We start from the raw sequence: 25,522 nt of genomic DNA, 5'->3' as shown, positions 1-25,522 counted from the left end.
TGTCTGCTTCATAATAAATACGAATATTGAATTATGTTGCAGAAAAAGGCTGTATGATTCGGACACCAGCCGAGTCAAACCAAACAATTATAAAATGGTATGTGCTGCTTCCTTGATTGAGGCTCAGCATTTAAAGGATAGAGCATGGTCAAACCCCATTGGTTGCCATCCACGAAGAGGAGGATTGTCCTATATTACCCCACTCGGTGCAGAGAGAAAAGTCATGTTAAAAATGTTGTCATCGGTACCCAGAGTGCCCTGAGAAGTTGCATCACTTCTCCAAAAATCAGCGGCTGTGTTTGTGTGGAATCAAATTCGGGGTTGTCTGCATAGGCGTGCATGATTTATGATGTAGCTCCTCCACGAGCCTTAGACCCTATTAAAAAATTATAAAGTTTTGACGATCTACAGTTCTCATTACAAACATTTCCTTGTTATTTTTAAATCAATATTAAAACGAACCTTGAGAGTGAGCATCTTAAATCACGAGTAATACCCGCTCCCTCTGGAAACAATATGCAATGTTACCTCTCCCTTCCAGCAGGGGTCAGTGGTTAATTGCAAGTCGTACACATGATAATTGCAAGTCGTCTCCCTACCCTCACAGGGCAGGGAATGGGGGTTGAGTGGAGTGAAAGCAGCTTATCTTGCACCCATGACCTGACACGGGGTAGCCCAAGCATATATGTATGCAAAATTTGGTGGAGATCAGCCAGGCTGAGTCACTCAATGTACGTACACAGTACAGAGGAGCCTCTGCACGGGAGAAAGGAGGGGCAGGGGCTGGTCCTTGCCGCTGCGTAGTTGAAAGAGGGTCGTAGGCGACACTGGCAGCCTTCTCAGTGACAATGGAATTTTCCACCAGCTGTATCTTGGGAAAAGGCCCCTTCAAGCACGCACCAATCGGGAAAGGCTGCAAGCATGCTGAAGATGCTCACATGGGCTGCGCTTGCCTGGAAGCCATGCCCTGCGTGGCAAGCATAAAGCCCAGAACGTAGCTTGATTCAGGGCCTCTGCGTGTACATCGGAGTCACCTCAGTACGAGCTGCCATGGTGTGTACCTCAGAATCACCTCAGTAAGAGCTGCCGTTATGTGTGCGCCAGGGAAGCCTCAATATGAGTACTGCCTGCTCGAAGTTGCGGCTGCTGGAACGAACCATGCTGGGTTGCGTCTGGTCCAGGACAAGCTATGCTGGGTCCAGAATGAGGCAAGGGCGCAGTGACACCGCAGAGGCCCTGGCATTCCACACTGCGCCATCGCAATTACGCCACATATTCCTGTCACCACATGAACACTCCATCTCGCTCCCACATCAAGACGACCCCTCGCCCTCACACACACCCCCCCCCCCCCCCCCCCTCTACTCTACTCTTTCTCTTCTTCTTCTCACGGAATGAATGCAGGTACCTTGTGTTGTGTATGTTAAGATTTATAAGAATACTCTGTGTGTCTGTTAAAATTTATAAGTAGTCAAACACATGGTTAAAATTTCGTAACGATCCATTCAGCAGTTTCAGAGAAAAGCTTTTTAATTTTTTGCATAAAATTCAATATGGCTGCCAGACCATGTGACCTACAACTTAATCCTTCACAAAATATATTCCCCAAGCCCAGTAGATAATGTGCATGATGTTTTGCATTGATCTGGTCAATCATTCATTCAATCATAAACATTTTAAATGTTCAATCCAATATGGCTGCCGAACCACGTGATCTATGACATCACAAAGTTACATTACTGATTCGGACACTGACAGTTTCAGCATTACTGGGGAAGTAGTGCTGCAATCTATCTATCTGGGTTCTTTCCAACATCTTTCTCGGGCTAGGAGCTAGGGCTAGGAGGTAGGGCTAGGAGGTATGGTGAGGAGTTATGGCTAGGAGCTACGGCTAGGCGCTAGGGCTAGGCGTTAGGGCTAGGAGCTAGGGATCTTTGTTTCTTTCACATTTCTTTCTACTTTTTCCACATTTCTCCTTATTCATTCTCATGCTTGGTTGTTCTTTCTTTCTCTCTTTCTTCATCTATCTGTCCAAGGAGAAGTGAATCCTTGCAGAGATTTTTCTAGAAGGTTCACTTGGCTGCGCCTGGATGGGTTTGAGGGTTGTGGAGGGAGTGGCTGAAACCCGAATCCTATCCAGGTTCCTCCTGATGACTCCAACTTTGCTCTTTGCTTATTCGGGTTCCTTCTGATGACTCCAATGTAGTATTTGGTTTTCCAATTCAGTACATTCTCCACTAATATTGTTGCGTAGAATATGCTCAAGAAATATCAAACTTATCAGATAAAGCGTTGTACACGTCATCGTTAACAACACTTATTCCTCATGCTGAGTACTTTACATACAATGAGCCATGTTTAAATTTTTTTCCCATCGAGCAGTTTCGGAGATATAGCAGTCCAAAGGTTTTTTGGTTTTTCCAAAATGGCGGCAACACCACGTGACATGTGACGTCATAATTGTCACTAAAATAATATACATGAGTTGACGCTACTTTGGTAAACATTTCATCTCAACCCTTGCCGAGAAAATGAATTTAAAAGCGAATAAACCCATGAAACACCATACGGAGTGATATTAAAAATAATCTGAACAAAAACAACAGATTTCCCAGCCTGGAAGGTTTGGAACCTCAAAAATACTTACTTTGCCAACTGAGTCTTCAACTTCTTCTTAGCACCTTCTGTGAGGTTTTCAAACCTATCCACATCTTCATCGCTCAGGTTCAGAAACTGCAGCCAGACAATTTAAGGTCGCTCATTCATATTGAAGGGCTGCGAGAACCTTTATTGCTTCATATCTTCCATAATAATAAAAACGAGGAGAAACTTTTGATGGTCAACATTTTTTCCTCTCACCTGATCCATGCTTAGCTTCCAAAACTCTGGGTAGTACTTGTGCAAGCGTAGTTTCTTGAGCCATTCCAGCACAGCACTCGGCTCGTGTCCAGCTGCACCTGGAGAATCACTTGTGACTGGGCCAGTAGAGGAAGGAGGCAATGTGGGTGCCAGTGTGGTCAAAGTCAGGCCTGTTGACCAAGCCTGTAATCTGAAAAACGCAATTTAAGTACAACGGTTAAGGGATACGATTGTGCAAAATTTGATAAAAGCATGACAAAGTCGATGGAAATTTGCATAAATGTTATTTAAGACATGGGGATTCATATAAGACTTCAAAATGGCCACCATTTAAATCTGTTATCCATCTTATCTCAGCTTATAGTCAACATAGAAATGTGATCTCAGTGATTAATTGAATTTTTTCAGGGACAAGGAATCAATTTCTGCCATATTCAATATCCTCATATAAAAAACCACCTTTAGAGGCCATTTTTCCCCGCAAGCGGGGGTTGGCCTTTTTCGGGAACCGTGGTTGTTGTTGTTTTTCGGTCCCCTTTTTGAAGCAATGTTTTACGGCCGGATGCCCTTCCTGACGCCAACCCTTTTTGCTGCCTTTAACGACAAACAGGGAATTACCAGTGAACTGGTACTCAATTAGCCGACCTCGGAAGGATGACAGGCTGAGTCAACCCCCCTGGCGTTAATTCAGCGATCGACCGGGATTCGAACCCAGGATCCTAGGATCCTAAGCCGGCACCCTAGCCGCTAGCCCAACACCAGGGATTGAATCACTCATATAACTCATATAATCAATATCCTCATATAACAGTACAGTATTTAAATTGAAGATGGCCAACGTACAAAAATCTATATTTATTGATCTATGCGACATAGATGCACAATTATGGTGTCTAGACATACGCTTCTGGTTCAAAGAATCCATTATTGCAATGACCAGCATCGCCAGATGATGCCCATGTTAAATTTCAAGATGGCTGACATGCAAACCCTTATATTTATGTAATATGTCGATGGCAATGGATGTACAGAGTTGAGGGATACACAATTCCGATATATTAACATAGAAAACTTGGTCTTGATACCTGATGCAAAAAAAACCTATACTTCTTGATATTTCCTCAGCCACTTCACATTTATGTCTTAACATTTTATGAAACAACAATGATTGTGTTTTTTTTCTTCAGGTAAAACAGTGGTCCAGTTGATTGGTGGTGATGGTGGTGGTGGTCCACGATTGTGAATGGTGATGGAGCTCGCTCGATCAGTCACAGCCGAGGAAACAGATGCAGCAGCACAAAATTGTTCAATGTGAACCAAGTTTTTTTCTGTGATCAAACAGGTGAGAAAGCCAATCTACATTGCATGCCAGGCTACATTCCAAGGAAACTTTGACAGCTTCTTTGAACATGAGAATCATACATGTCCTCCATCCCTTTTGATATGGGTCAACTACGACAAGGATTAAAATCCGATTTACTGGAGTACCCAGAAAACTGCTCCCCAAAAATCACAGAATTCTCCAGAGGTCGATGCAAAAGTATTTGATGGTGCTGCTATCATACGTATGCTCAGGCCAGGGGAAAGTCGGATATTTGGAGATTATGCCCAGCACATATTTATTTCATACATTACCTCCCTTCTTCTTCTTCTTCTTCTTCTAAAGTTTCACTACACTAATGCTTTAAGGCCTTGGGCTACTATAGCTGGCCGTGCAACCCCCCCCCCCCCCCCCCCCCACAAACCTCCACAAACCACAAACCTCTCATTTGAGTACCAGTTCACTGGTAATTCCCTGTTTGTCGTTAAAGGCGGCAAAAAGGGTTGGCGTCAGGAAGGGCATCCGGCCGTAAAACATTGCTTCAAATAGGGGACCGAAAAACAACAACAACCACGGTTCCCGAAAAAGGCCAACCCCCGCTTTGCGGGGAAAAATGGCCTCTAAAGGTGGTTATTATTATATATATATACCTCCCACCTCGGAACTGTCAATAGAGTAGACATTGCAAGGGATAGTTATTTTGCTGATAGCCTCAAACAATCAACAAGAGAACGGAGAAAACTTATCGGAACCACACAAAGGCAAAGAGTTCTTCCAGGCGCTACTATCCCAGCAAACTGGGAGACTTTCCTGAGGATTGAACAGAACAAGAACGAGCAGTTTCATTAATTGTCAGACTGTGTAACGTCTGATACGATGCAGGTGGAAAGGTACTTATCAGCATACAAGATGAGATTGTTGTTACCACAGACCAGAATGACCTGAACGACATGAAGTACCTTCAGCTATGCACACACGAGGAGGTGGATATGCATATATTACTTCATATAGCACATTGTGCAAAACAAAGACTTCACAAAGTGACTATCCAGACAATGGATACAGATACGATTGTCTTGGCTGTAAGGCACTTTCAAGCTCTTGAAGTTGGGTCAGCTGTGGGTCAACATTAGTGTTGATACTCACTTTGCACTATATTCCAATCCATGCCATTGCCAACAACAAGTTAGGTGTGAAAGCCAAAGCACATGCTACTTCATGCCCGAAGTGGATGTGACACTGCGTCCAGCTTCTATGGCTGAAGGAAGAAGTCGGCGTGGTTAGCATGGACTGCGTTCCCAGCTGTAACAGAAGCCTTCCTTACCCTATCATCACGATCATAAGAAGTCGACTCGTACACTCTACACGAGATAGAAAGGTTCATCATCGTGACGTACAGTAGGACTTGTGCACGTCGCAGAGTGGATGAGGCAAGGAAGCAGCTGTTTGCAAAGGGGTCTCGGACGATTGAGAATATTCCACCAACAAAAGCTGCTTTTCTCCAACATGTAAAAAGGACTGTAAACCAAGCAGGTTACGTGTGGTCACAAGCTCTTGTGCCAGCTCCCCATATGCCTAATCCTGGACTTTGGGGTTGGAGTGCAACTGATTCAGGATGGAAACCATTTTGGACTGAACTACCAGGGGCATCGATGTTATGCTATGAGCTGGTGCACTGTGGCTTCAAGGGGTGTAAATGTCAGTGTAAATATCAGTCATCAATTTGACAGGACACCGAGCCATGTAGTTGTATGGGAGCGTGTGGTGACACGTGAATTGTGCAAAGAGCATGATAGTTTTTACTTTATGATGTGCGAAAATGACTGGCGTTTGAACATGTTGTTTTCCATGGAAAAGAGAAGTGGTACAATGCATGTTGTACAACATAACAGTCACTAACCTTTATGATGCATACGAGTAAGGGCTTTTCCATTTAAAAATGAAAATACCTCAGTTCTGTATTTGCTTCCAAATCTCATGTACCGAACCCCTCACTCCTGGTACCCACCCTTCCCTGTCTTACCTAACTGCTCCTGGACTCTGTGTCTTTTGCACCTGAGAAGGTGGAGAAAGTTCTTTCAACCCTCGACTCTGACTCTGCAACTGGAACAGACAGCATCAGCTGACATATCCTTTAAACCTGCTCTGCTGCTCTTGCCCATCCTTAAAATCCCAAAAACCTGCCTCTCTCTGTCCTTTTCACCCTATCGTATGCCCGAGGTCATTTTCCATCTGCTTGGAAATCTGATAAAATCAATGCATTACATAAAGGTGCAAAAACTGATCCCCTTAACTACAGACCTATCAGCTTACTTCCAATCATCATGCAAGATCATGGAATCCATCTTTGCGGGTGATATGAAATCCTTCCTTTTCGCCAACAACCTCTTCTAAGATCACCAATTTGGTTTCAGGTAAAGTCACTCCACCTTGGACATGCTGCTTCTACTCACCCAACAAAGGATGGAAGCCCTCAATGTCAGACATGAGATCAGGGCAGTCTCACTGGACATATATCGTCATGCTTTTCATACAGTCTGGCATCCTGCATTACATTACAAGCACAAATATCATGTTTACATGTCGCATAGAAGCAAAATTATCAAAAAAAATTTTTTTTTTGCATATCGGACATCTTGAATTTCAATATGGCTGTCATCTGAGGGTATTAAATAAGTCAGAGAAGGATTCACTGACAATGAAAATGTTAAATTAGACACCAATATCATGTTTCTATATTGACAAAAGCTAAATATGACAGATAGCAGATGTACATTGCGGCCATTTTTTAATTCAAGATGGCAGCCAGATACCAAGTCGATTGCAATACATACCGAGTCTTATATGAAATCCCCATATTTTAATGAACATGGATACAAATTTCCACACTTTTGTCAAATATTTTACAATTCATATAATAGGTGGCTCTTTCTTAACAGCTATTCTAATAATAATGACGGTAATAATAATAATAATAAACAAAACATGAAAATAAAGATTGAGATGGAAAAAACTTGAGAGAAGGTATTATAAATAAATAATCTGAATTTTTAACTAGAAAACATTTGAAAATGCAAAGCTCGTCCGCATCCATTTGTATTCAGACATCTTCTTTTTCCGTATGGCTAAACATGATGAAAACAGTTAAAACATAGGGGCAATACCCCTGGCGCTCACCTGGTAGAATAAACAGTATAATGCACCGACTAAGGGTATTTTAAACCAATTTCAATGGTTGCTAGAAGACAGGGCAGCATGTAAAATCATGCTTTCATAATCATAAGACTTTAAACAAACAAAGAAAAAAAAAATACCTATTTTGGGGGGAAACTCCCCCCTCCCCCCCCCCCCCCAAACCCATATACCTCCTAAGACCCCAATTTTTCTAATGCCTTAAACAAACATCGGTACATCATGGGTGATTAAGGTTATGATGACGTTTCATCGAAATTGCATGTGTAGTTTCTGAGAAGAAAGCAAATACCTATTTTGGGGGGCAACCCCCCTGTAATCCCCCAAAGGGGCAGATATTTTTAATGCCATGAACAAACTTTGGTACATCACGGATGGTGAAGGTTGTGGTCAAGTTTCATTGAAATTGTGTGCATAGTTTCTGAGAAGAAAGCAAATGCCTATTTTGGGGGGAAAAGCCCCCTCCCCGTAGACCCCAAAAGGGGCAGATTTTTTTTAATGCTGTGAACAAACTTTAGTATTGCATGGGTGGTGAAGATTGTGGTAAAGTTTCATCAAAATTGTGCATGTAGTTTCAGAGAAGAAAGCAAATATCTATTTTGGGTCATCAAAACTGGATCCACTTTGACCCCGATAAACCCCCTTCGACCCCGACTTTTTTTTTAATGCCGGGAACAAACGTAAGTCACAACACAACCAAAAAATTATTTGTGCCAAATTTGGTCGCAATCCCATCAGCGGTTTCGGAGAAGAAGTTTCAAGTGTTTACGGACTGACGGACGGACGGACTGACAATGCACCATCGCATAAGCTCCCCTGAACTTCGTTCCAGGTGAGCTAAAAAATACAAAAGGAAAATTGACGATATTATGCAGCCTTGACCTTTGATCTAAAAAATTTTTTAGCTTCTCCCTTTTGATTGGTGAACCAATTCTGTGACCTAATATGCAAATTCTTAAAATTTCTGGTCAATCAGACAAAAGTTTATGACTTTATGCAACCTTGACCTTTGACCTTTTGATCTAAAAAAAAAAAAAGCTAAAAATAAATGGCTCCTAGGTTTTGATTAGTGAACCAATTCTGTGACCCAATATGCAAATTCTTAAAATTTCAAGTCAATCAGATGAAAATTGACGATTTTACGTGACGCTGACCTTTGACCTTTGACCTTTTGACAAAATTAGTAATTTGTCTTCTCCATATTATCATAATAAAGCTTTGTTGAAAATTTTATGACAATAGCTCAAATGGTAAAAAGACACGGCCTGGACAGACACACAGACAGAAATGGTTGTAAAACCCCATCTCCCACTGCACGGGAGGACGAGCTAATAAAGTTTGCTATCCTAATGTTTGAGGATACAATGTGCGATGAAAGGTTGGAAATAAGAGGAGCTGGTGGGAGGGGGGTGGGTGGGCATGGGCAGTAATTGCTAACAATTACGATGACTTTCATTAAAAAATGGTTGCATTCCTTCCAAAATACCTTTTACTCGATTTAATTAGCCAATCTTATTAACCCGGGTTCGATTCCCAGTCTGGGTGCATAACTTTCCCACATATATGGATTGGTTAATCTTATTATTTTTCAATCCCAACATCAACTTGGCCTGCACCAAACAAATAACACCATCCAAGATCATTTGTACCATCCATATTCAAAAGGGAGGGACAGCTCTGATGGGAAATGATCAATTCATACACAGATCACAAGTCACAGATCACAAGCCCAAGATAAAGGAGTTTGCTAATTATAGTGAGTTACCTGCAGGGATGAAATTTATTTTTAAAATCACCTCCATAGCTCTCCATCAAAGCTGGCGGTTACCACTTTATGTACACGTAACACACATGACGCAGCACACCACCAGCTGTTTTATCTGAAGTTTCAAAATACAACTTTATTTCCCTTCACAGGAGCGAGGCTCATGGATATTTTACAAACTAAGAAAAAACAAAGATCGATTTTATCCATTGCGTCTTTAAAAAAAAAGGCATTTATTAAAAAAATGGGCTGGCAGGATATGTTCGGCCTTTGAGCTGTCTCGTCTGGGTTTGAATCTCGACTCGGCTATAAACGGTCACCCTGGGGTTTCATATGGAGGTGAAGCAACATGTGTGCCATACATCAGATGGATTTTAAGCCAGAGGACCCTTTTGTCAGCCCTGGTCATTGTAAACTTTTAATAATATTAGTCTGCTTACAACCTTCAAGGTTAAATAACCCACGGTGTCTTTCAGGAGGCGAAGGAGAGTTATTTCCGGCACAATGGCCGTATTCAATAATTCTAAATTACAATTTGGTAGGCACAATGGCCTACCAAAAAGTGTGGTTAAGCTTCTTGGATATCATTCCAGAACAGCTTACATTACTTGCTATTTCAAGGTGTGTAAGATGTCTGGCCAGCAGCTCGTACACCATAAACAAATTCACATTCCAAAGCTGTTCGCATGTGAACAGCCGTCTTCTGCTACAAAGATCAAGCACGATAATGAATCTTGAAAAGATGTGCATTTTGGATTAAACACCTTCCCGCGATCCAACTAAATGATCCTTCAATCATGCAAAAATTAAAAGGAGACTTTCCCCTGCACTCTGTCGCCTCCTACGGGCTGCAAAGAACGTTCATAACAAATTCTGCCATTTGAACGCCTCAATCTAATCAGATCACGCATCACAAGTAGTACATCGCTGTGCTCGGTAAACACATTACATTTTTTTCATTCAACACACTTTTACAACTACTTTTACAACTGTGGAAAAACCTGTACCTTCGTCCTTCGAAATAAAAATGACCGTCAACCCATATTGTTTGATTTAAGCAAGTGGCTTGTATCATTTGCCACTGTGTGCATGACATTTTGAAAATCATAACTCGCCACTACTGGTGCTGACCACGTGTGTAAAATTGCATTTACTTTTGATTTTCTAATATTACAAGATTCAAATTTGTAATATCTTTATCATAAGACAATATTACTACAAAGGTGTTTAACCCACCAGAATATCCTTCACCAATTACATGCCTTATGGTAATGATTAGGCTGCATCAAATGCCATGATTTTGAAAAATATTCTCATATCGATCCAGTCTTATTTGTTTGTAACACTAGCTCCATATAGTATTTCATGTAAAATATTTCTGATTTTTAGTTTTGTTTAGACCCCCTACCAGGATCGGGTAAAAATTGGGTACACCCGCTTATGGGCACCATGTGCCATACACCATCTGCTACACCTCGGCTGACACCTGCTCGTATGCCGGACAGTCCGGACTCTCCCAAGACCAGAACGCCGATGGCAAAGTGACAGGCCAGTGCTGTGTTCGGTCTGGGCAGCGCCATCAATAAAGAGGATGCATAGATAACGGGAATACGTCTCCCCACCTGTCATCAAGTCCTATGCTGTCGCATGCATCACATCGAGAAGGGTGTGGTGGCAAAGCGCACTGGCTGTCCTGGTGCTCTTCCTCAATGGGTGTCTGTGCAGCTCGTCCTGGCAAAAGGTAGGTCGCCGACTTTTATAAACAGGCCAACATACCCACTGTCTCTGACCACCAGGCGTGAATCTTGCTCATTCAGCTTCTGGACGCAAACTGCAAGATGAGGGCGATCCCAACCACGTGTAGATCAACCCCGGCCACGCTCACCAAGCTGCAGGCCATGGAACAACGACTGGCTGCGACCTTCCGGTTGTGGCCGGCCAACGTTGAGCAGCTGGTCACGAACCTGGAGGATCGCCTGTTCCTGCACTCAATGAAGACTGACCACATAGCCTCTTCGGCAGCTACGACAAGGTCCTGTTACAGAAGATGCACTGTCACCAGGTTTGTGAGCTGGCTGAGGAAGAACAGCGCAAGTGGAAGGTGTAGAAAATTGGTGCTGCTGGTTCCATCATTACCTTGGCAGACGACAGTGAGGTGGTAGCCAGCAGCAATGATGAAAGTGATGCAACTTCCACCCGTAGCCATCATTCACAGTGAGGACACCGACACTCCGGCATGCATCCCCCATGATATGCTATGCCACCACTCAAATCAAGCTGACACCGACAACAGGCCAGCTTCACGAAGGCCATAATTGATGATGCCGGGGGAAATTCTACCAATGTATCAACTTGTCATGTTTTGAAGAGAGAATAATAAAAAATTTGAAAAACTATTCTTTTTTTTTTGGGTTCGTTGATTACCCGATTACCCAATTTTCTAAAAATTGAACTTTTTTCCTAATTTGGTCGGACCACCTTTTAGAGGGCATTTTTGGAATCGATGACCATGAATTACGAAAAGAAAGTGTTCTTACTTGTATAAAGTTCGAAAAACCTCATTTGGCCAAAGCAACCTTTTTTATAAGACTTTTAATATAAGACTTTTAATATAAGTCATTTAATATAAGACTGTTTTTCACGGTTCTGTTTAAATATGTTTAAACTTTCCCCTGCAGTGTTTTATTCAGTGGTTTATTACAACACGCTGTTTTTTTCCGATTTAAAAGGCTTTTTTCAATTTCCTCTCCAACTCATTCCATTTCAAAAAATTATTCAATCTCTTATAATTCCAAAACACTACATGCTCTAAATTCACATTCATTCCACCCATTAGTCAGGTTCACTATGTCAATAAATTATATTTCGTTCAAAATCATGGTAGATTAGCAAACCTATACATTTTTGGAAAGGTTATAGCATAAGGAAACTAAAAATCAATGTTTACATTTGGAGAGATACCTGTATGGCGGCCATTTTGGATTTTCTAAATGGCCACTGTAAAATACATATATGGTTCTATTTCTGCCTCTAATTACCCTAAAAACTTTTTAAAATATACTAAACCTATATTTTCAGGGACAAGGAATCTAATGAAAGTATCAAATTAGTGCTATGGGGAATGGTAAGACACGAATCAAAGGTTTTGAATTGCAAAATACTGTCTTTATATTCGCGATAAGTTGCATAATCAAATACATGTTATCATTTTGTACAGGCAGTTAATAACATCAAAATGTGTCACAATAATTCATATCACCAAACATACACAGGCAGTCAGCAAAATCATATACACACATGCAGTCAGTATAACGTCACATCTACACAGGCAGTCAATGACAAAATATACACAGGCAGTCAATGGCATCAAACATACACGATTACAGAATATGCCATTTAGAGTTCGTCATCACTGTCCTGTGTGTCGTATCCGACAATATAGTCCGCATCGTTTTCACAGTCCGTTCCACACAAGCAAAGGTCGGTCAAATTGATTGGCAAATCGAATTGGTCGAATGGTCGATCGAATCGAATTCGATGAATCAAATCGATCGAATTGGTCGAATGGTCGATCGAAGCGATTGGTCGAATGGTCGAATTGGTCGAATGGCATTGGTTGATTGGTCGAATTGGTCGAATCAAATTGGTCGGAATTGGCAAATGTAAACATTGATTTTCAGATTTTCCATGTAATAACGTTTCCAAAAATGTATAGGTTTGCAAATCTACCATGATTTTGAACGAAAAAACATAGTGAACCTGACTACATCCTCCATCGTTCTGAAACGGATCGCAAACTTGAAAATCACAATAAACCCAATTTGTTATCAACTTATCAATGTTCGTCTTTCATTAATCATCCACTTTCTAAACTCCCCCTTGCCCCTCCCCTCCAAATCTCCCCCCTTGCCCCTCCAAATCTCCCCCCCTGCCCCTCCCCTCCAAATCTCCCCCCTTGCCCCTCTCCTCCAAATCTCCCCCCTTGCCCCTCCCCTCCAAATCTCCCCCCTTGCCCCTCCCCTCCCAAACTCCCCCTTGCCCCTCCCCTTCTAAACTCCCCCCTTGCCCCTCCCCTCTTAAACTACCCCCTTGCCCCTCCCAAACTCCCCCTTCCCCCTCCCCTCCTAAACTCCCCCCTTGCCCCTCCCCTCCAAATCTCCCCCCTTGCCCCTCCCCTCCTAAACTCCCCCCTTGCCCCTCCCATTCAAAACTCCCCCCCCAAACCCTCCCCGACAAATCTCCCCCCCAAATTCTCCCCCCTCCCACCTCCTCCTCAAAGCTGCCTCCTCCCCACTTCGTCTCCCTTCTATCTCATACCTCCACCTCCCCCAACCTTCTACTTTCCTCTGCCCCCCCCCCCCCCTCAAACAACCCCTCACTGTGCCTCATCCCATCACCATCAAACCTTTCATCCTCCTCATCCTTCCCTCTCTTGTAACTCTTCTGTAATCTCTGACACACGATCAACTGCTCTCCCTACCTCCCCCTCTCATCCTTCATCTGACCCTACCCCTCCCCTCCCCTGTCCTGCACCCGATGCACCCCCTATCTCCTCATTAACGGTATGGACCTCAAACATCCGGGGCCTTCCCTCAAACCTGATTGATCTCTCCATTGAGGTTGCTTCTGACAATCCAGACGTGATCTGCTTAACAGAAACTTTCCTCCTTCAAGATGTCTCTGACTCCTTAATATCTCTTCCTGGTTACTCCCTCCTCCGGTATGATAGACCTGAGCCTCGTCCTGGTGGTGGGGTGGCTATCTTTATCAAAATCTCTTCCTCACTCTCCTTGCACTGCCCTCTCTCCACCCCACCCCCAGGAGTACCTCTGGCTACGGGTTGCTCTCCGCTCCCACCTTTTGTTCATATGTGTTCTGTACCTTCCTCCAAACAGTGGACTCCATTTACATTTCGCTGTCGGACAACATGGACCAACTTCTATCAACTCATCCAAACTCTCTCTTCCTCATGTGTGGCGACTTCAACTGTCATCATGTCAGCTGGCTGGGTGTGGGTTCCTCTCTCACCAGCCATGGCACCTCAGCAAAGGACTTCTGCGACTCATTGGGACTGACACAATCTGTCAATTTCCCGACCCGGATCTCAGTCAATGAAGTATCTTCTCTTTTAGACTTGGTTATGACAAACTTCCCTGCAAATGTCTGCTGCTCTTCTTCTGCTCCAATCGGTTCTTCTGATCATGTGCTTGTTAAAGTGGACATCTCTCTGTCCATTCTCAGAGCCTCCTCAGCGCCGAGTCTGGCATTTCACTCAGGCTGACGGGCACGGTCTGCAAGCAGCCATCAATCATCTGGACTGGTCTCCCATCTCTACTGCCTCTGACATCAATTCTTCCTGGGAATTCTTCCAAAGGAAACTGCTCTCTCTCATGCACAGATTTATCCCATCTCGACTTCAGTTGTCTTACCCCTCCTCCCGTCCATGGTACACTGAATCTTGTGGTGAGGCAGTTGCCCTGAAACAACTTGCCTTTGCCTCTTGGAAGGCAAATCCAACTGAAGGCAATCTCAGTTCCTTCCACCAAGCTCGGAACAAGTGTGTGTCTACCCTCAGGAGTGCCAGGAAGCACTATCTCTCCACACTCAAGATTGAACTCTCAAACCTGTCTCCTTCCTCCAAATCCTGGTGGCGTCTGGTCAAATCCATTTCTGGTGCTTGTTCCCCCTCCATCCCCTCCCTTACCTCCCTTACCTCAAATGGCTACACAGTTGACACCGCACGTGACAAAGCCGAATGCCTCAACTCTGTGTTTGCCTCTAAATCTTGTGTCCCAAATCCATCTCTCTCTGTTTCCACCTTTCCCAGTCGAACCCAACTGCTCCTGGACTCTGTCTCCTTCTCTCCTGACAAGGTGGAGAACTTTTTGTCAAACCTCGACACCGATTCTGCAACTGGACCAGACGGCATCAGCCCACGGGTCCTAAAATCCTGCTCTGCCGCTCTATCTCACCCTCTCTTTGTTCTTTTCACCCTCTCTTTTGCTCAATGTCATCTGCCAGCATCTTGGAAATCAGCAAACATTACCGCTTTACACAAAAAAGATGCAATAACAGATCCTTGCAACTACAGACCAATCAGCCTGCTCCCAATTATCAGCAAAGTCATGGAATCCATCATTGCTTCTGATATCAAATCCTTCCTCTTCCCCAATGGCTTGATCTCTGATCATCAATTTGGATTCAGACCAGGTCATTCTACTCTGGACATGTTGCTTCTGCTGTATCAACAATGGATGGATGTTCCCAATGCCAAACAGGAAATCAGAGCTGTCTCCCTTGATATAACACGTGCCTTCGATACGGTCTGGCACCCAGCTCTGCTCACCAAACTCTCCTCCTTTGGTATCCATGAAAATCTCGACGCATGGCTTGCGGACTTCCTCTCTGGTCATAGGCAACGTGTGGCCCTGAATGGTTTCTCTCATCTCCCCTTCCTGTTCTAGCTGGAGTTCCCCAAGGTAGTGTTCTGGGCCCTGTGCTATTTCTGGTCTTCGTCAATGATCTCTCAAACTCTCTGGAAAATCCTCTCCATCTCTTTGCTGATGACTCCACTATCTGCCGCTCCATCCCTCATCCCTCAGGTCGGCAGTCTGCAGCCTCCTCACTCTCTGCAGACCTGGACAAAATCACAGACTGGTCAAACAAGTGGAACATGTCTTTCAATCCTGACAAATCGCACACTCTTACTATGTCTCTCCGAAAAGACCGACTGGAAAACCCTCCCATCTACTTTCTCAACAATCCTCTCCAAGAAGTGCGGTCGCTCAAGCTTTTGGGTCTCACTATCTGCCATGATCTTTCTTGGGAAAACCACATTTCCAAGCTGGCCTCCAAAGCCAGTTGGCGAATGGGTCGACGCCGTCGTGCGAAGTCCTTCCTTGTCACGCCTGAGCTCCTCACCACATAGAAGGCTTTCATCCGCAGCTCAATGGAATACTGTTCCCCCCTCTGGGTCGGTGCTCCTGCCTCTCACCCAGCTCGGCTTCACGCTGTTGAAACCAAAACTTTCAGAATCATTGGAATCTCCCGCGATGAAGCTATCTCCAAGGGCCTTTCACTCACTCACCGCAGGCAGGTGTTGGTGGTCTTTCTGTCTTCTACAGACTCCTCTCCGGCCTTGCTCCCCCAGCTCTCTGTGCTCTGTCCCCCTAATATTCCTACAGGTCGCACAAGATCTGCCAGCAACCCTCTTATGGTTAAACTGCCAAAATCTAGGCTCTCTGCTCACCTTCACTCTGTCATTCCCCTTTTCTCCCACCTATGCAAAACAAACTCCCCCACTCCCTTCAATCCCACTCCTCCCTCCAGGTATTTAAAACAGCTGTTCACCACCATGTCTTATCTTCCCCCATCCAAAACCTTGATCTTTTCTACCCCCGCTAATTCACCCCAGATACTTTTTTTTTTTGAAATTCCAACTTCTTTCCTGGAAGTCCTTACAGTGTTCATATGTTTTATACCTCTCCCACCTCCCCCCAAGCCCTCCCCCTCCCACATTTCTCTCGATGTCCCTGCTCTCAAATGTTGTGTTTGTGTCCTTCCCCCTCTCTCCCTATCTTGTCTACCGCTCCCCTTATTTTGTGTTTTATGTGTCGTTTTGACTTTTTGTGTGATTAATGTTAGCTCTTTCACGAGCCTCGATCTTGTATACAAAAAAGAAAGAAAAAAAAGAAGCAATTAGCAGGGGTACCCGATTTTTACCCGATCCTGGTGTGGGGGTTCCAAACAAAATCGAAAATTCAAAATATTTTAAAGACATGCTATATGGGATAGTGTAACAAAAAAATTAAAATGTATGACTCGATCGATATGACAATATTTCTCAAAAACGGGGGTTTAATGCACCCGAGTAATGTTCATAATTTGCAGACTTTATTTAGTCCCACAAAACTCAGTCTTTCTCTTTTCAATCTCTCTTCCGCTACTTCTCCAAAGCAGAGGAGAGTTCAATATCATTGTGCAACATTACGTTGCCCTGTTACAATACCTTCAATAACAAAGGGACCCGAGGGAGGACTGCCCTTAAAAAGGACCTCATGTTTGTGGTGCCGATGGGCGGCCATCTTGTGCACTTCCCGCTTGTGGGGCTTCGAGCTTCGACGACCAGCAAGCTCCTACCAGCCATTTGGGACGCAAAGCTAAGTAGCGGCCGGCTTAAAATGAAACAATATATTTTCTTTTATCATTCCCCTTGTGTTTATTCCCCATGTAATTATTCAAAAGAGTGCGCACAGCTGTAAGGACGAAGGACGGGAACAGTGGTGAGTTTGAGGTGAAGGTGGGAGTGCATCAGGGGTCGGTACTAAGTCCACTACTATTTGCAGCTGTGATGGAGGTGCTGGCTCGGAATGTAAAGGAGGGTTTACAGTGGGAGTTGTTGTATGCAGATGATCTGGTGTTGATTGCAGAAAGTATGGATGGACTGTAGGAGAAGATGAACAAGTGGAAGGAATGTATGGAGACAAAAGGTCTGAAGGTGAATATCGGAAAAACGAAAGTGATGGCAAGTAGTAAAGCACGTGGTGAGGTGGAAAGAACTGGGAAGTGGCCGTGCGCTGTGTGCAGGAAGGGTGTTGGAGTGAATTCCATTCAATGTACAATGTGCGCTGAGTGGGTTCATCAAAAATGTAGTGGTTTGAGAGGGTCATTAACCAGTGTGGCAGCTACATTCAAGTGTAAGGTGTGCACAAAGGGAGCTGCAGATGGAGGAAATGTTGAGTTGGATCTTGGAGACGGCGTGAAGCTGGAAGGTGTGAAAACATTTTGTTACCTAGGAGACATGCTGAATGGAGAAGGTGGATCAGACTCGGCAACGGTTGCTCGAGTGAGATGTGCATGGAAGAAGTTTCGGGAACTGAGTGGCGTGTTGACGAGGAGGGGAGTGTCGTTGAAGCTGAAGGGAAAGGTGTATGCTGCATGTGCGAGAAGTGTTATGATTTATGGGAGCGAGACATGGGTAATGAACGTAGAGCAGCAACCAAGGCTGGAAAGGGTGGAAATGCGAATGGTTCGGTGGATGTGTGGAGTATCGTTGAGAATATGAATGAATGAATGATCGTTTTAAGGCCATTTTCCCTGCTGGACCAGGGGTTAGCCTTGCGGGCCCCATGACAATCATGGTTCCCTGTTTGAGGCAATGTTTTTATGGCTGGGTGCCCTTCCTGACGCCAACCCTTGGTCGCCTCTTACGATGCGCAGGGATATGGTGTACCTATTCTAAATCGGGGTACACACCGTGATCATTCATCCCAGCAAGCTGGTACTCAATTTGCCGACTTCGGAAAGATGACAGGCTGAGTCAACCCCCCTGGCGTTAATTCAGCGATCGATCGGGATTCGAACCCAGGATCCTAGGATCCCAAGCCGGCACCCTAACCGCTATCGTTGAGAGAGAGGAAGACAAATGATGAATTGCGAAAGATGATGGGAATAGAGCCTGTGATGGATGCTGTGAAGAGAAAGTTTTTTTTGTTTTTTTTGTATACTGAATCGAGGCTCGTGAAAGAGCTGACATTTACTTCACAAACAAATCAACCAGACAAACAAAATATATAAAAAGAGGGAGCGGAAGACAAGAGAATGAGAAGCACACAAACACTTGAGAGCACACAACATTTAAGAGCAGGGAGATGTGTGGGAGGGAGAGGGCTTGGGGGGAGGGGGCGTGGGAAGGGGGGGGGGGGGGGTGGGAGAAGTATAAAACACAAGGACACCAAGGACTTCCAGGACAGAAGTTGGTACTTCAAAAAGTGGAATTGGGGTGAAATTATCGGGGATAGAAAAGATCAAGGTTTTGGATGGGGGAAGATAAGAGATGGTGGTGAACAGCTGTTTTAAAGACCTGGAGGGTAGAGTGGGATTGAAGAGAGTGAGGGAGTTTGTTCCAGAGGTGGGAGAAAAGAGGAATGAAGGAGTGAAGGTGAGCAGAGAGTCTTGATTTTGGCAGTTTAACCATAAGAGGGTTGCAGGCAGATCTTGTGCGACCTGTAGGAATATTTTCAGGACAGAGCCCAGAGAGAGCTGGGGGGGCAAGGCCAGAGAGGAGTCGGTAGAAGACGGAAAGACCACCAACCTGCCTGCGGTGAGTGAGTGAGAGGCCCTTGGAGTTAGCTTCATCGCGGGAGATTCCAATGATTCTGAATGCTTTGCTTTCAACAGCGTGAAGACGAGCTAGGTGTGAGGCAGGAGCACCAGCCCAGAGGGGAGAGCAGTATTCCATTGAGCTGCGGATGAAAGCCTTGTACGTGGTGAGGAGCTCAGGTGTGCCCAGGAAGGACTTCGCATGATGGAGGATGCCCAGTCGGCGACTGGCTTTGGAGGCCAGATTTGAAATGTGGTTTTCCCAGGAAAGATCATGGCAGATAGTGAGACCCAAAAGTTTGAGTGACAGAACTTCTTGGAGAGGATTATTCAGAAAGTAGATGGGAGGGTTGTCCAGTCGGTCTTTTCGGAGAGACATCGTAAGAGTGTGAGATTTGTCAGGATTGAAAGACATGTTCCACTTGTTTGCCCAGTCTGTGATTTTGTCCAGGTCTGCAGAGAGTGAGGAGGCTGCAGACTGCCGATCTGAGGGATGAAGAATGGAGCGACAAAGAGTAGAGTCATCAGCAAAGAGATAGAGAGGATTTTCAAGACAGTCGGAGAGATCATTGATGAAGACCAGAAAAAGCACAGGGCCCAGAACACTGCCTTGGGGAACTCCAGCCTGAACAGGAAGAGGAGATGAGAGAAACCCATTCAGGGCCACACGTTGACTACGACTAGAGAGGACGTCCGCCAGCCATGCGTGGAGATTCCCATGGATACCAACAGAGGAGAGTTTGGTGAGCAGAGCGGGGTGCCAGACCGTATCGAAGGCACGTGATATGTCAAGGGAGACAGCTCTAATTTCCTGTTTGGCATTGAGGACCTCCATCCATTGCTGAGAAAGCAGTAGCAGCATGTCCAGAGTAGAGTGACCAGGTCTGAAACCAAATTGATGATCAGAGATCAAGCCATTGGAGAAGAGGAAAGATTTCATATCTGAAGCAATGATGGATTCCATGACTTTACTGATAATTGAGAGAAGGCTGATTGGTCTATAGTTGCTGGGATCTGTTTTTGCACCTTTTTTGTGCAAAGCGGTGATGTTGGCAGATTTCCAAGCAGATGGCAGATGACCTTGAGCAAAAGAGAGTGTGAAGAGAACAGAGAGAGGGAGTGAAAGAGCGGCAGAACAAGATTTTAGGACCCGTGGGCTGATGCCGTCAGGTTCAGTTGCAGAATCAGAGTCGAGGGTTGACAGAAACTTTTCCACCTTGTCAGGAGGAAAGGACACAGAGTCCAGGAGCAGCTGGGTACGACTGGGTACAGAGAGGGATGGGTTTGGGACACAAGATTTAGAGGCAAACACAGAGTTGAGGCATTCAGCTTTTTCACGAGCGGAGTCAGCCGTGTGGCCGTTTGAGGTGAGGGAGGGGATGGAGGGGGAACAAACACCAGAAACAGATTTGACCAGACGCCACCAGGATTTGGAAGAGGGAGACAGATAAGAGAGTTCTGTCCTGAGAACGGAGAGATATTGTTTCCTGGCACTCCTGAGGGTGGACACACACTTGTTTCGGGCTTTGTGAAAGGAAATGAGATTTCCTTCCGTTGGATTTGCTTTCCAGGAGACGAAAGCAAGTTGTTTCTGGGCAATAGCCTCACCACAAGATTCCGTGTACCATGGACGGGAGGAAGGGTATGACAACTGAAGACGAGATGGGATAAATCTGTGCATGAGAGAGAGCAGTTTACTTTGGAAGAATTCCCAGGATGAGTTGATGTCAGAGGCGGTAGAGATGGGAGACCAGTCCAGATGATTGATGGCTGCTTGAAGACCATGCCAGTTGGCCTGAGCGAAATGCCAGACTCGTCGACGCTGAGGAGGCTCTCTGAGAATGGTCAGAGAGATGTCCACTTTAACAAGCACATGATCAGATGAGCTGATTGGAGCAGAAGAAGAGCAGCAGACATTTTCAGGGAAGTTAGTCATAACCAAGTCCAGAAGAGAAGATGCTCCGATGATTGAGATCCGGGTCGGGAAATCGACAGATTGTGTCAGCCCCAGTGAGTCACAGAAGTCCTTTGCTGAAGAGCCATGGCTGGTGAGAGAGGTACCCACACCCAGCCAACTGGCATGGTGACAATTGAAACCACCACATATGAGGAAGAGAGAGTTGGGATGGGTAGATAGAAGTTGGTCCATGTTATCAGACAGCGAGATGTAGATGGAGTCATCACTGTTTGGTGGACGGTACAACACACATATGAACAAAAGGTGGGAGCGAAGGGGAAGCCGTAGCCAAAGGTATTCCTGGGGGTGAGGTGGAGAGAGGGCAGTGCAGGGCGAGTGAGGAAGAGAGTTTTTGATAAAGATAGCAACCCCCCCTCCAGGACGAGGCTCAGGTCTATCATACCGGAGGAGGGAGTAACCTGGGAGAGATACCAAGGAATCAGAGACATCATGAAGGAGGAAAGTTTCTGTTAAGCGGATCACGTCTGGTTTGTCAGAAGCAACCTGTATGGAGAGATCAGTCAAGTTTGAGCGAAGGCCCTGGATGCTTGAGGTCCATACTGTTAAAGAAGAGGAAGGGGGAGCATCGGATACAGAACAGTGGGGGGGAGCGGTAGGGTATGATGTGGAAGAGGAGGAAGAGGTAGGGAGAGCTGTTGAAGGTGGGTCAGAGATTTCAGAACATCTTGGAGAAAGGGAAGAATGGGGCGGACAAAAGTTTTGATGGTGATTGGGTGAGGCGCAGTGAGGTGTTATTTGAGGAGGGGAAGAGTGAGGCAGAAGGTTGAGGGAGATGAAGGTGAGAGTTGGAAGGGGGAAGAAGCGGGGAGGGCGCTTTGAGGAGGAGGGGTGAGAGGGGAGTCTAGGAGGGGAGGAGTGAGGGAGGGTCTCAGAGGGGAGGGGTGTGGGGGGAGTTTAGGAGGGAAGGGGCAAGGGGGAGATCTGAAAGGGATGGGTGATGGGGAAGATTTGGAGGGGAGGGGTAAGGGGGAAGATTTGAAAGGGATGGGCGATGGGGAAGATTTGGAGGGGAGGGGTGAGATTGGATTTTGAAAAATGTACGATTAATGGGAAACGAACATTTATTGCAAAATGAGTTTCTTGCGACTTTCGAGTCAAAAATACGTTTGAGGACGCTGAAGGATGGGTGGAGTTCTGGAGAGTTTAGGGAATGAATGAAAGATGCACTGTAAGAGATGGAATTTTTTTTTGGAATGAATAGATTTGGTGAGCAAGTCGAAAGCATCCTTTTGTAGAACAAGAAGAAAAACGTGTTATAGAATATGACAGAATACCATTCTTCAGGGGACAGATGAAACATTTTTTAATGACGTGAACACGTGATCACGAACAACGTGGTGAAAGAACGAACGAACAAATAAGAACGAAACGGATAAGAACAGAGAAGGGAATTTTTTTTTTTTTTTTTTTGAATTGAGATGAAAACAAACACAGAGACAGAGACCGAACGTGGAACGTGAAAAATAGAGACCGAAAGGAATTGCGAGCGCAATCGAAGAAACCGCCGAGACAGAAACAAAGCCTCAAGCCAAGGTCAGACACGGTAGCCTCCTAGTACTACACGAGGCGTCAGAGTATGCGACACTAACTAACCGACGATTCTGTACACAGGTATGAAAAACCAACACCAAGAATACTATTAGAGACACACCAATAGTTACATACACACCGAAAGAAAGATAAAGTTTCGACCTGTGGTAAAGCCGGTATTACGACAAAAACACAATTGTGAAAAGTTACTTATTAACTTCGAAAGCGTGCGCGCATGCACAGCTTTGAAGAGACGTGACGTCACGTGACTTCCCGAGACGAGAAGAGACGTGAAGAGATTTAAAACTTTAGACAAGTGGTCGATGTTCGGGGAAGTTAGGGGGAGAAGAGAAAATCTAAGAAATAAGCAATACAGCGAAGGAAGGAACTTAAATTCACAAAACACCTATGGGCCGAGATAAACTAGGCCGCGCACGCGGTGGGACAGAAAAGGCTTAAATTATACAAAAGTTTGCAGGAATTGCGAATCAACAGCAACTGGAAAACACCCTGCAACACATGCACAATAAAAAACGAGTAGAAATTGACGAATACACGAATGGAAAAAATACTTTAACTTTTGCTGCCGTCCAGAGGTCGAACACACTTCCTTGCTCCAGGGACCGGAAACGGAAGTCAGTTTGAGATGGTTTGGTCATGTGTTGAGGAAGGATGAAAGTGACTGGTTGAGAAGAGTGATGGAAATGAATGTACAAGGAAGTAGAGGACGGGGAAGACCGAGAAAGACTTGGCTAAAGATGGTCGAAGAAGAAATGCGGGCAAGGGGGTTAACAAGGAGAGATGCAGAAAATAGGGCAAAATGGAGAAGATTGTCATGGGGACCGCAAGGCTAACCCCTGCTCTTGCAGGGAAAATGCCCTTAAAATGCCTGTTGTTGTTGTTGTTGTTGTTGTTGTTGTTGTTGTATTCCCCTTGTGTGTTTCTGTGTCAGCTGGAGGGTCTCTCAAAATAGCAAACAGTTATTTTACCTCAGCCTTTACTTTGCCGTGTTTTATTTCATTAAACCATTATTTTTTGCATTTCATTTGTTGTATTATTGATTTTCCTTGTCTCGTTTCTGTGTTTCTGGGTTTGAGTATAAGCCCCGTGGGCTCCGTTCAGGTAAGCACCCTGGTTCCTTCGTCCGCGCATGACAAACTGACCGCTAATTTCGGCTACGCACCTCGGAATTAAAATCGTTACAGCCATTCGTCACCCTGTGGTGTTAACCGTTCGGGCTGACAGGACAATATGTTATTCCCCATGGAGAGTTCTTTACAATGAGTCATGTCTCAATTTTTTCTGTGCAGCACTCTCGGAGATATAGAGGCGCAAAGTTTTTCGGTTTTTCCAAGATGGTGCCCATACCACGTGACCTATGACGTCATAACTATCATTTAAAAAAATCCACAGGAGGTGCACCTATGGTGAAAATTTCTTGTCAATCGGACAACGGTTGCAGAGAAAATCATATTTATACTGAGCGGACAAACAAAAAACAAACAAACACAGACAGACAAACAATAAATGTCATGCATAGCACGATACTTGCGAAATCCCTAAAATAAGTTGTTGGCCTATGATGACCTCAAAAATAATGGGTGGTTGAATTCAGTGACTAGGTATGCAAATCGTCTTAAAATATCAAGTTAATCGGATGAAAATTGAGGATTTTAGAAATGTGGGCTATGTTGACCTTTTGGCCTATGTTGACCTCAAAAATAGATGGTGGTTTAATTCAATGACCAGATATGCAAATGTTCTTAAAATTTCAAGTCAATCGGATGAAAATTGAGGATTTCAGAAATTCGACAAAGTTGGTGGCCTTTGGCCAATGTTGACCTATTGACCTCTTAACCGCAAAAACAATAGGCTTCTTGCTTATGACCAACTCTAACATTTGGTGAAGTTTCATGAAGGTCGTTTGAAAATTGTGACCTGTAGGCGACTGACATACAGACAGACAGACAGAAAAATGCACAAGACCAACCAATATACTTGAAAAATCTTCAATTTTCGCAAGTAACAAACAGACAGACAAAGAAACGGACTCAAATGCAATACACTCTCCTGTGGCGAGGGTAATAAAAACTTATTGTAAGACATTAAACATGTATGGAAGAATATTGAAGAATCATAGAACCATCACGGCATCAATGCCAACAGTTGAGGACAACAAATGTGAAGCAACAATTTAAAGAATTGACAGTTGTTAAGGTGTTCTCAAGGCCAGATGACATACCTGAAGCAGCTAATTTTCTGTTTATGTGACAACTTGTGGTGCAATCTTTCAGCATGACAACAGCATAGGTTGGCTTGTATAGCGCAAGTCTCATTTTGAGGACTATGGAATCGACTTCAAACATCTGTCTTTGATACAACAAACGCCCCGATTTCAAAAACTGAACTGGAACGGCACTCGGTAGAACGTTTGGTAGCCCACCAATAGGCCAAATCTGCATCCATGCCTTAACCAAAGTCTAAGCAGCTTGTTCTCATCTCCTAGCCAACTCATTCACCAAGTTTTGTCCGAATCCATCCATAACTTTTTGAGATATCATGCTATATAATCGTTTTGGCCCTCTCACTCAATCGTGAAGAACCACATAAAAAAATTCTCGGATCTGGATATGAACCAAAATTGAATCAATTCGTCCTTGTCACACAAACAACATGTCCATAAAATTTCGTTCGAATCCATCCATAACCTTTAGAGATGCCCTGCTTACAGACAAACAGACAGTGGTGAAAGCATAACTTCTGTCCACCTTTGGTG

General features: G+C 44.5%; 1 protein-coding gene across 3 annotated transcripts in view; it reads right to left on the bottom strand.

Annotated features, from left to right (window-relative positions):
- The window catches only part of LOC137434260 (zinc finger CCHC domain-containing protein 14), an 89,764-nt gene that overhangs the window by 21,136 nt on the left and 43,106 nt on the right, over window positions 1-25,522 (bottom strand). For all 3 annotated transcript variants that reach the window (XM_068127091.2, XM_068127092.2, XM_068127093.2), the window contains 2 exons: window positions 2,860-3,049; window positions 2,648-2,733 (listed from right to left, as the gene is read on the bottom strand). In XM_068127091.2, coding sequence (XP_067983192.2) covers window positions 2,648-2,733; window positions 2,860-3,049 — 276 coding nt within the window. The remainder of the gene's footprint in view (window positions 1-2,647; window positions 2,734-2,859; window positions 3,050-25,522) is intronic.

The sequence above is a fragment of the Myxine glutinosa genome, chromosome 10, assembly GCF_964187855.1.
Source record: "Myxine glutinosa chromosome 10, kmMyxGlut1.1, whole genome shotgun sequence".
NCBI classification, from domain to species: Eukaryota; Metazoa; Chordata; class Myxini; order Myxiniformes; family Myxinidae; genus Myxine; species Myxine glutinosa.
The sequence above is the reverse complement of the archived record's forward strand: the minus strand, read 5'-3'. Positions and strand labels throughout refer to the sequence as shown.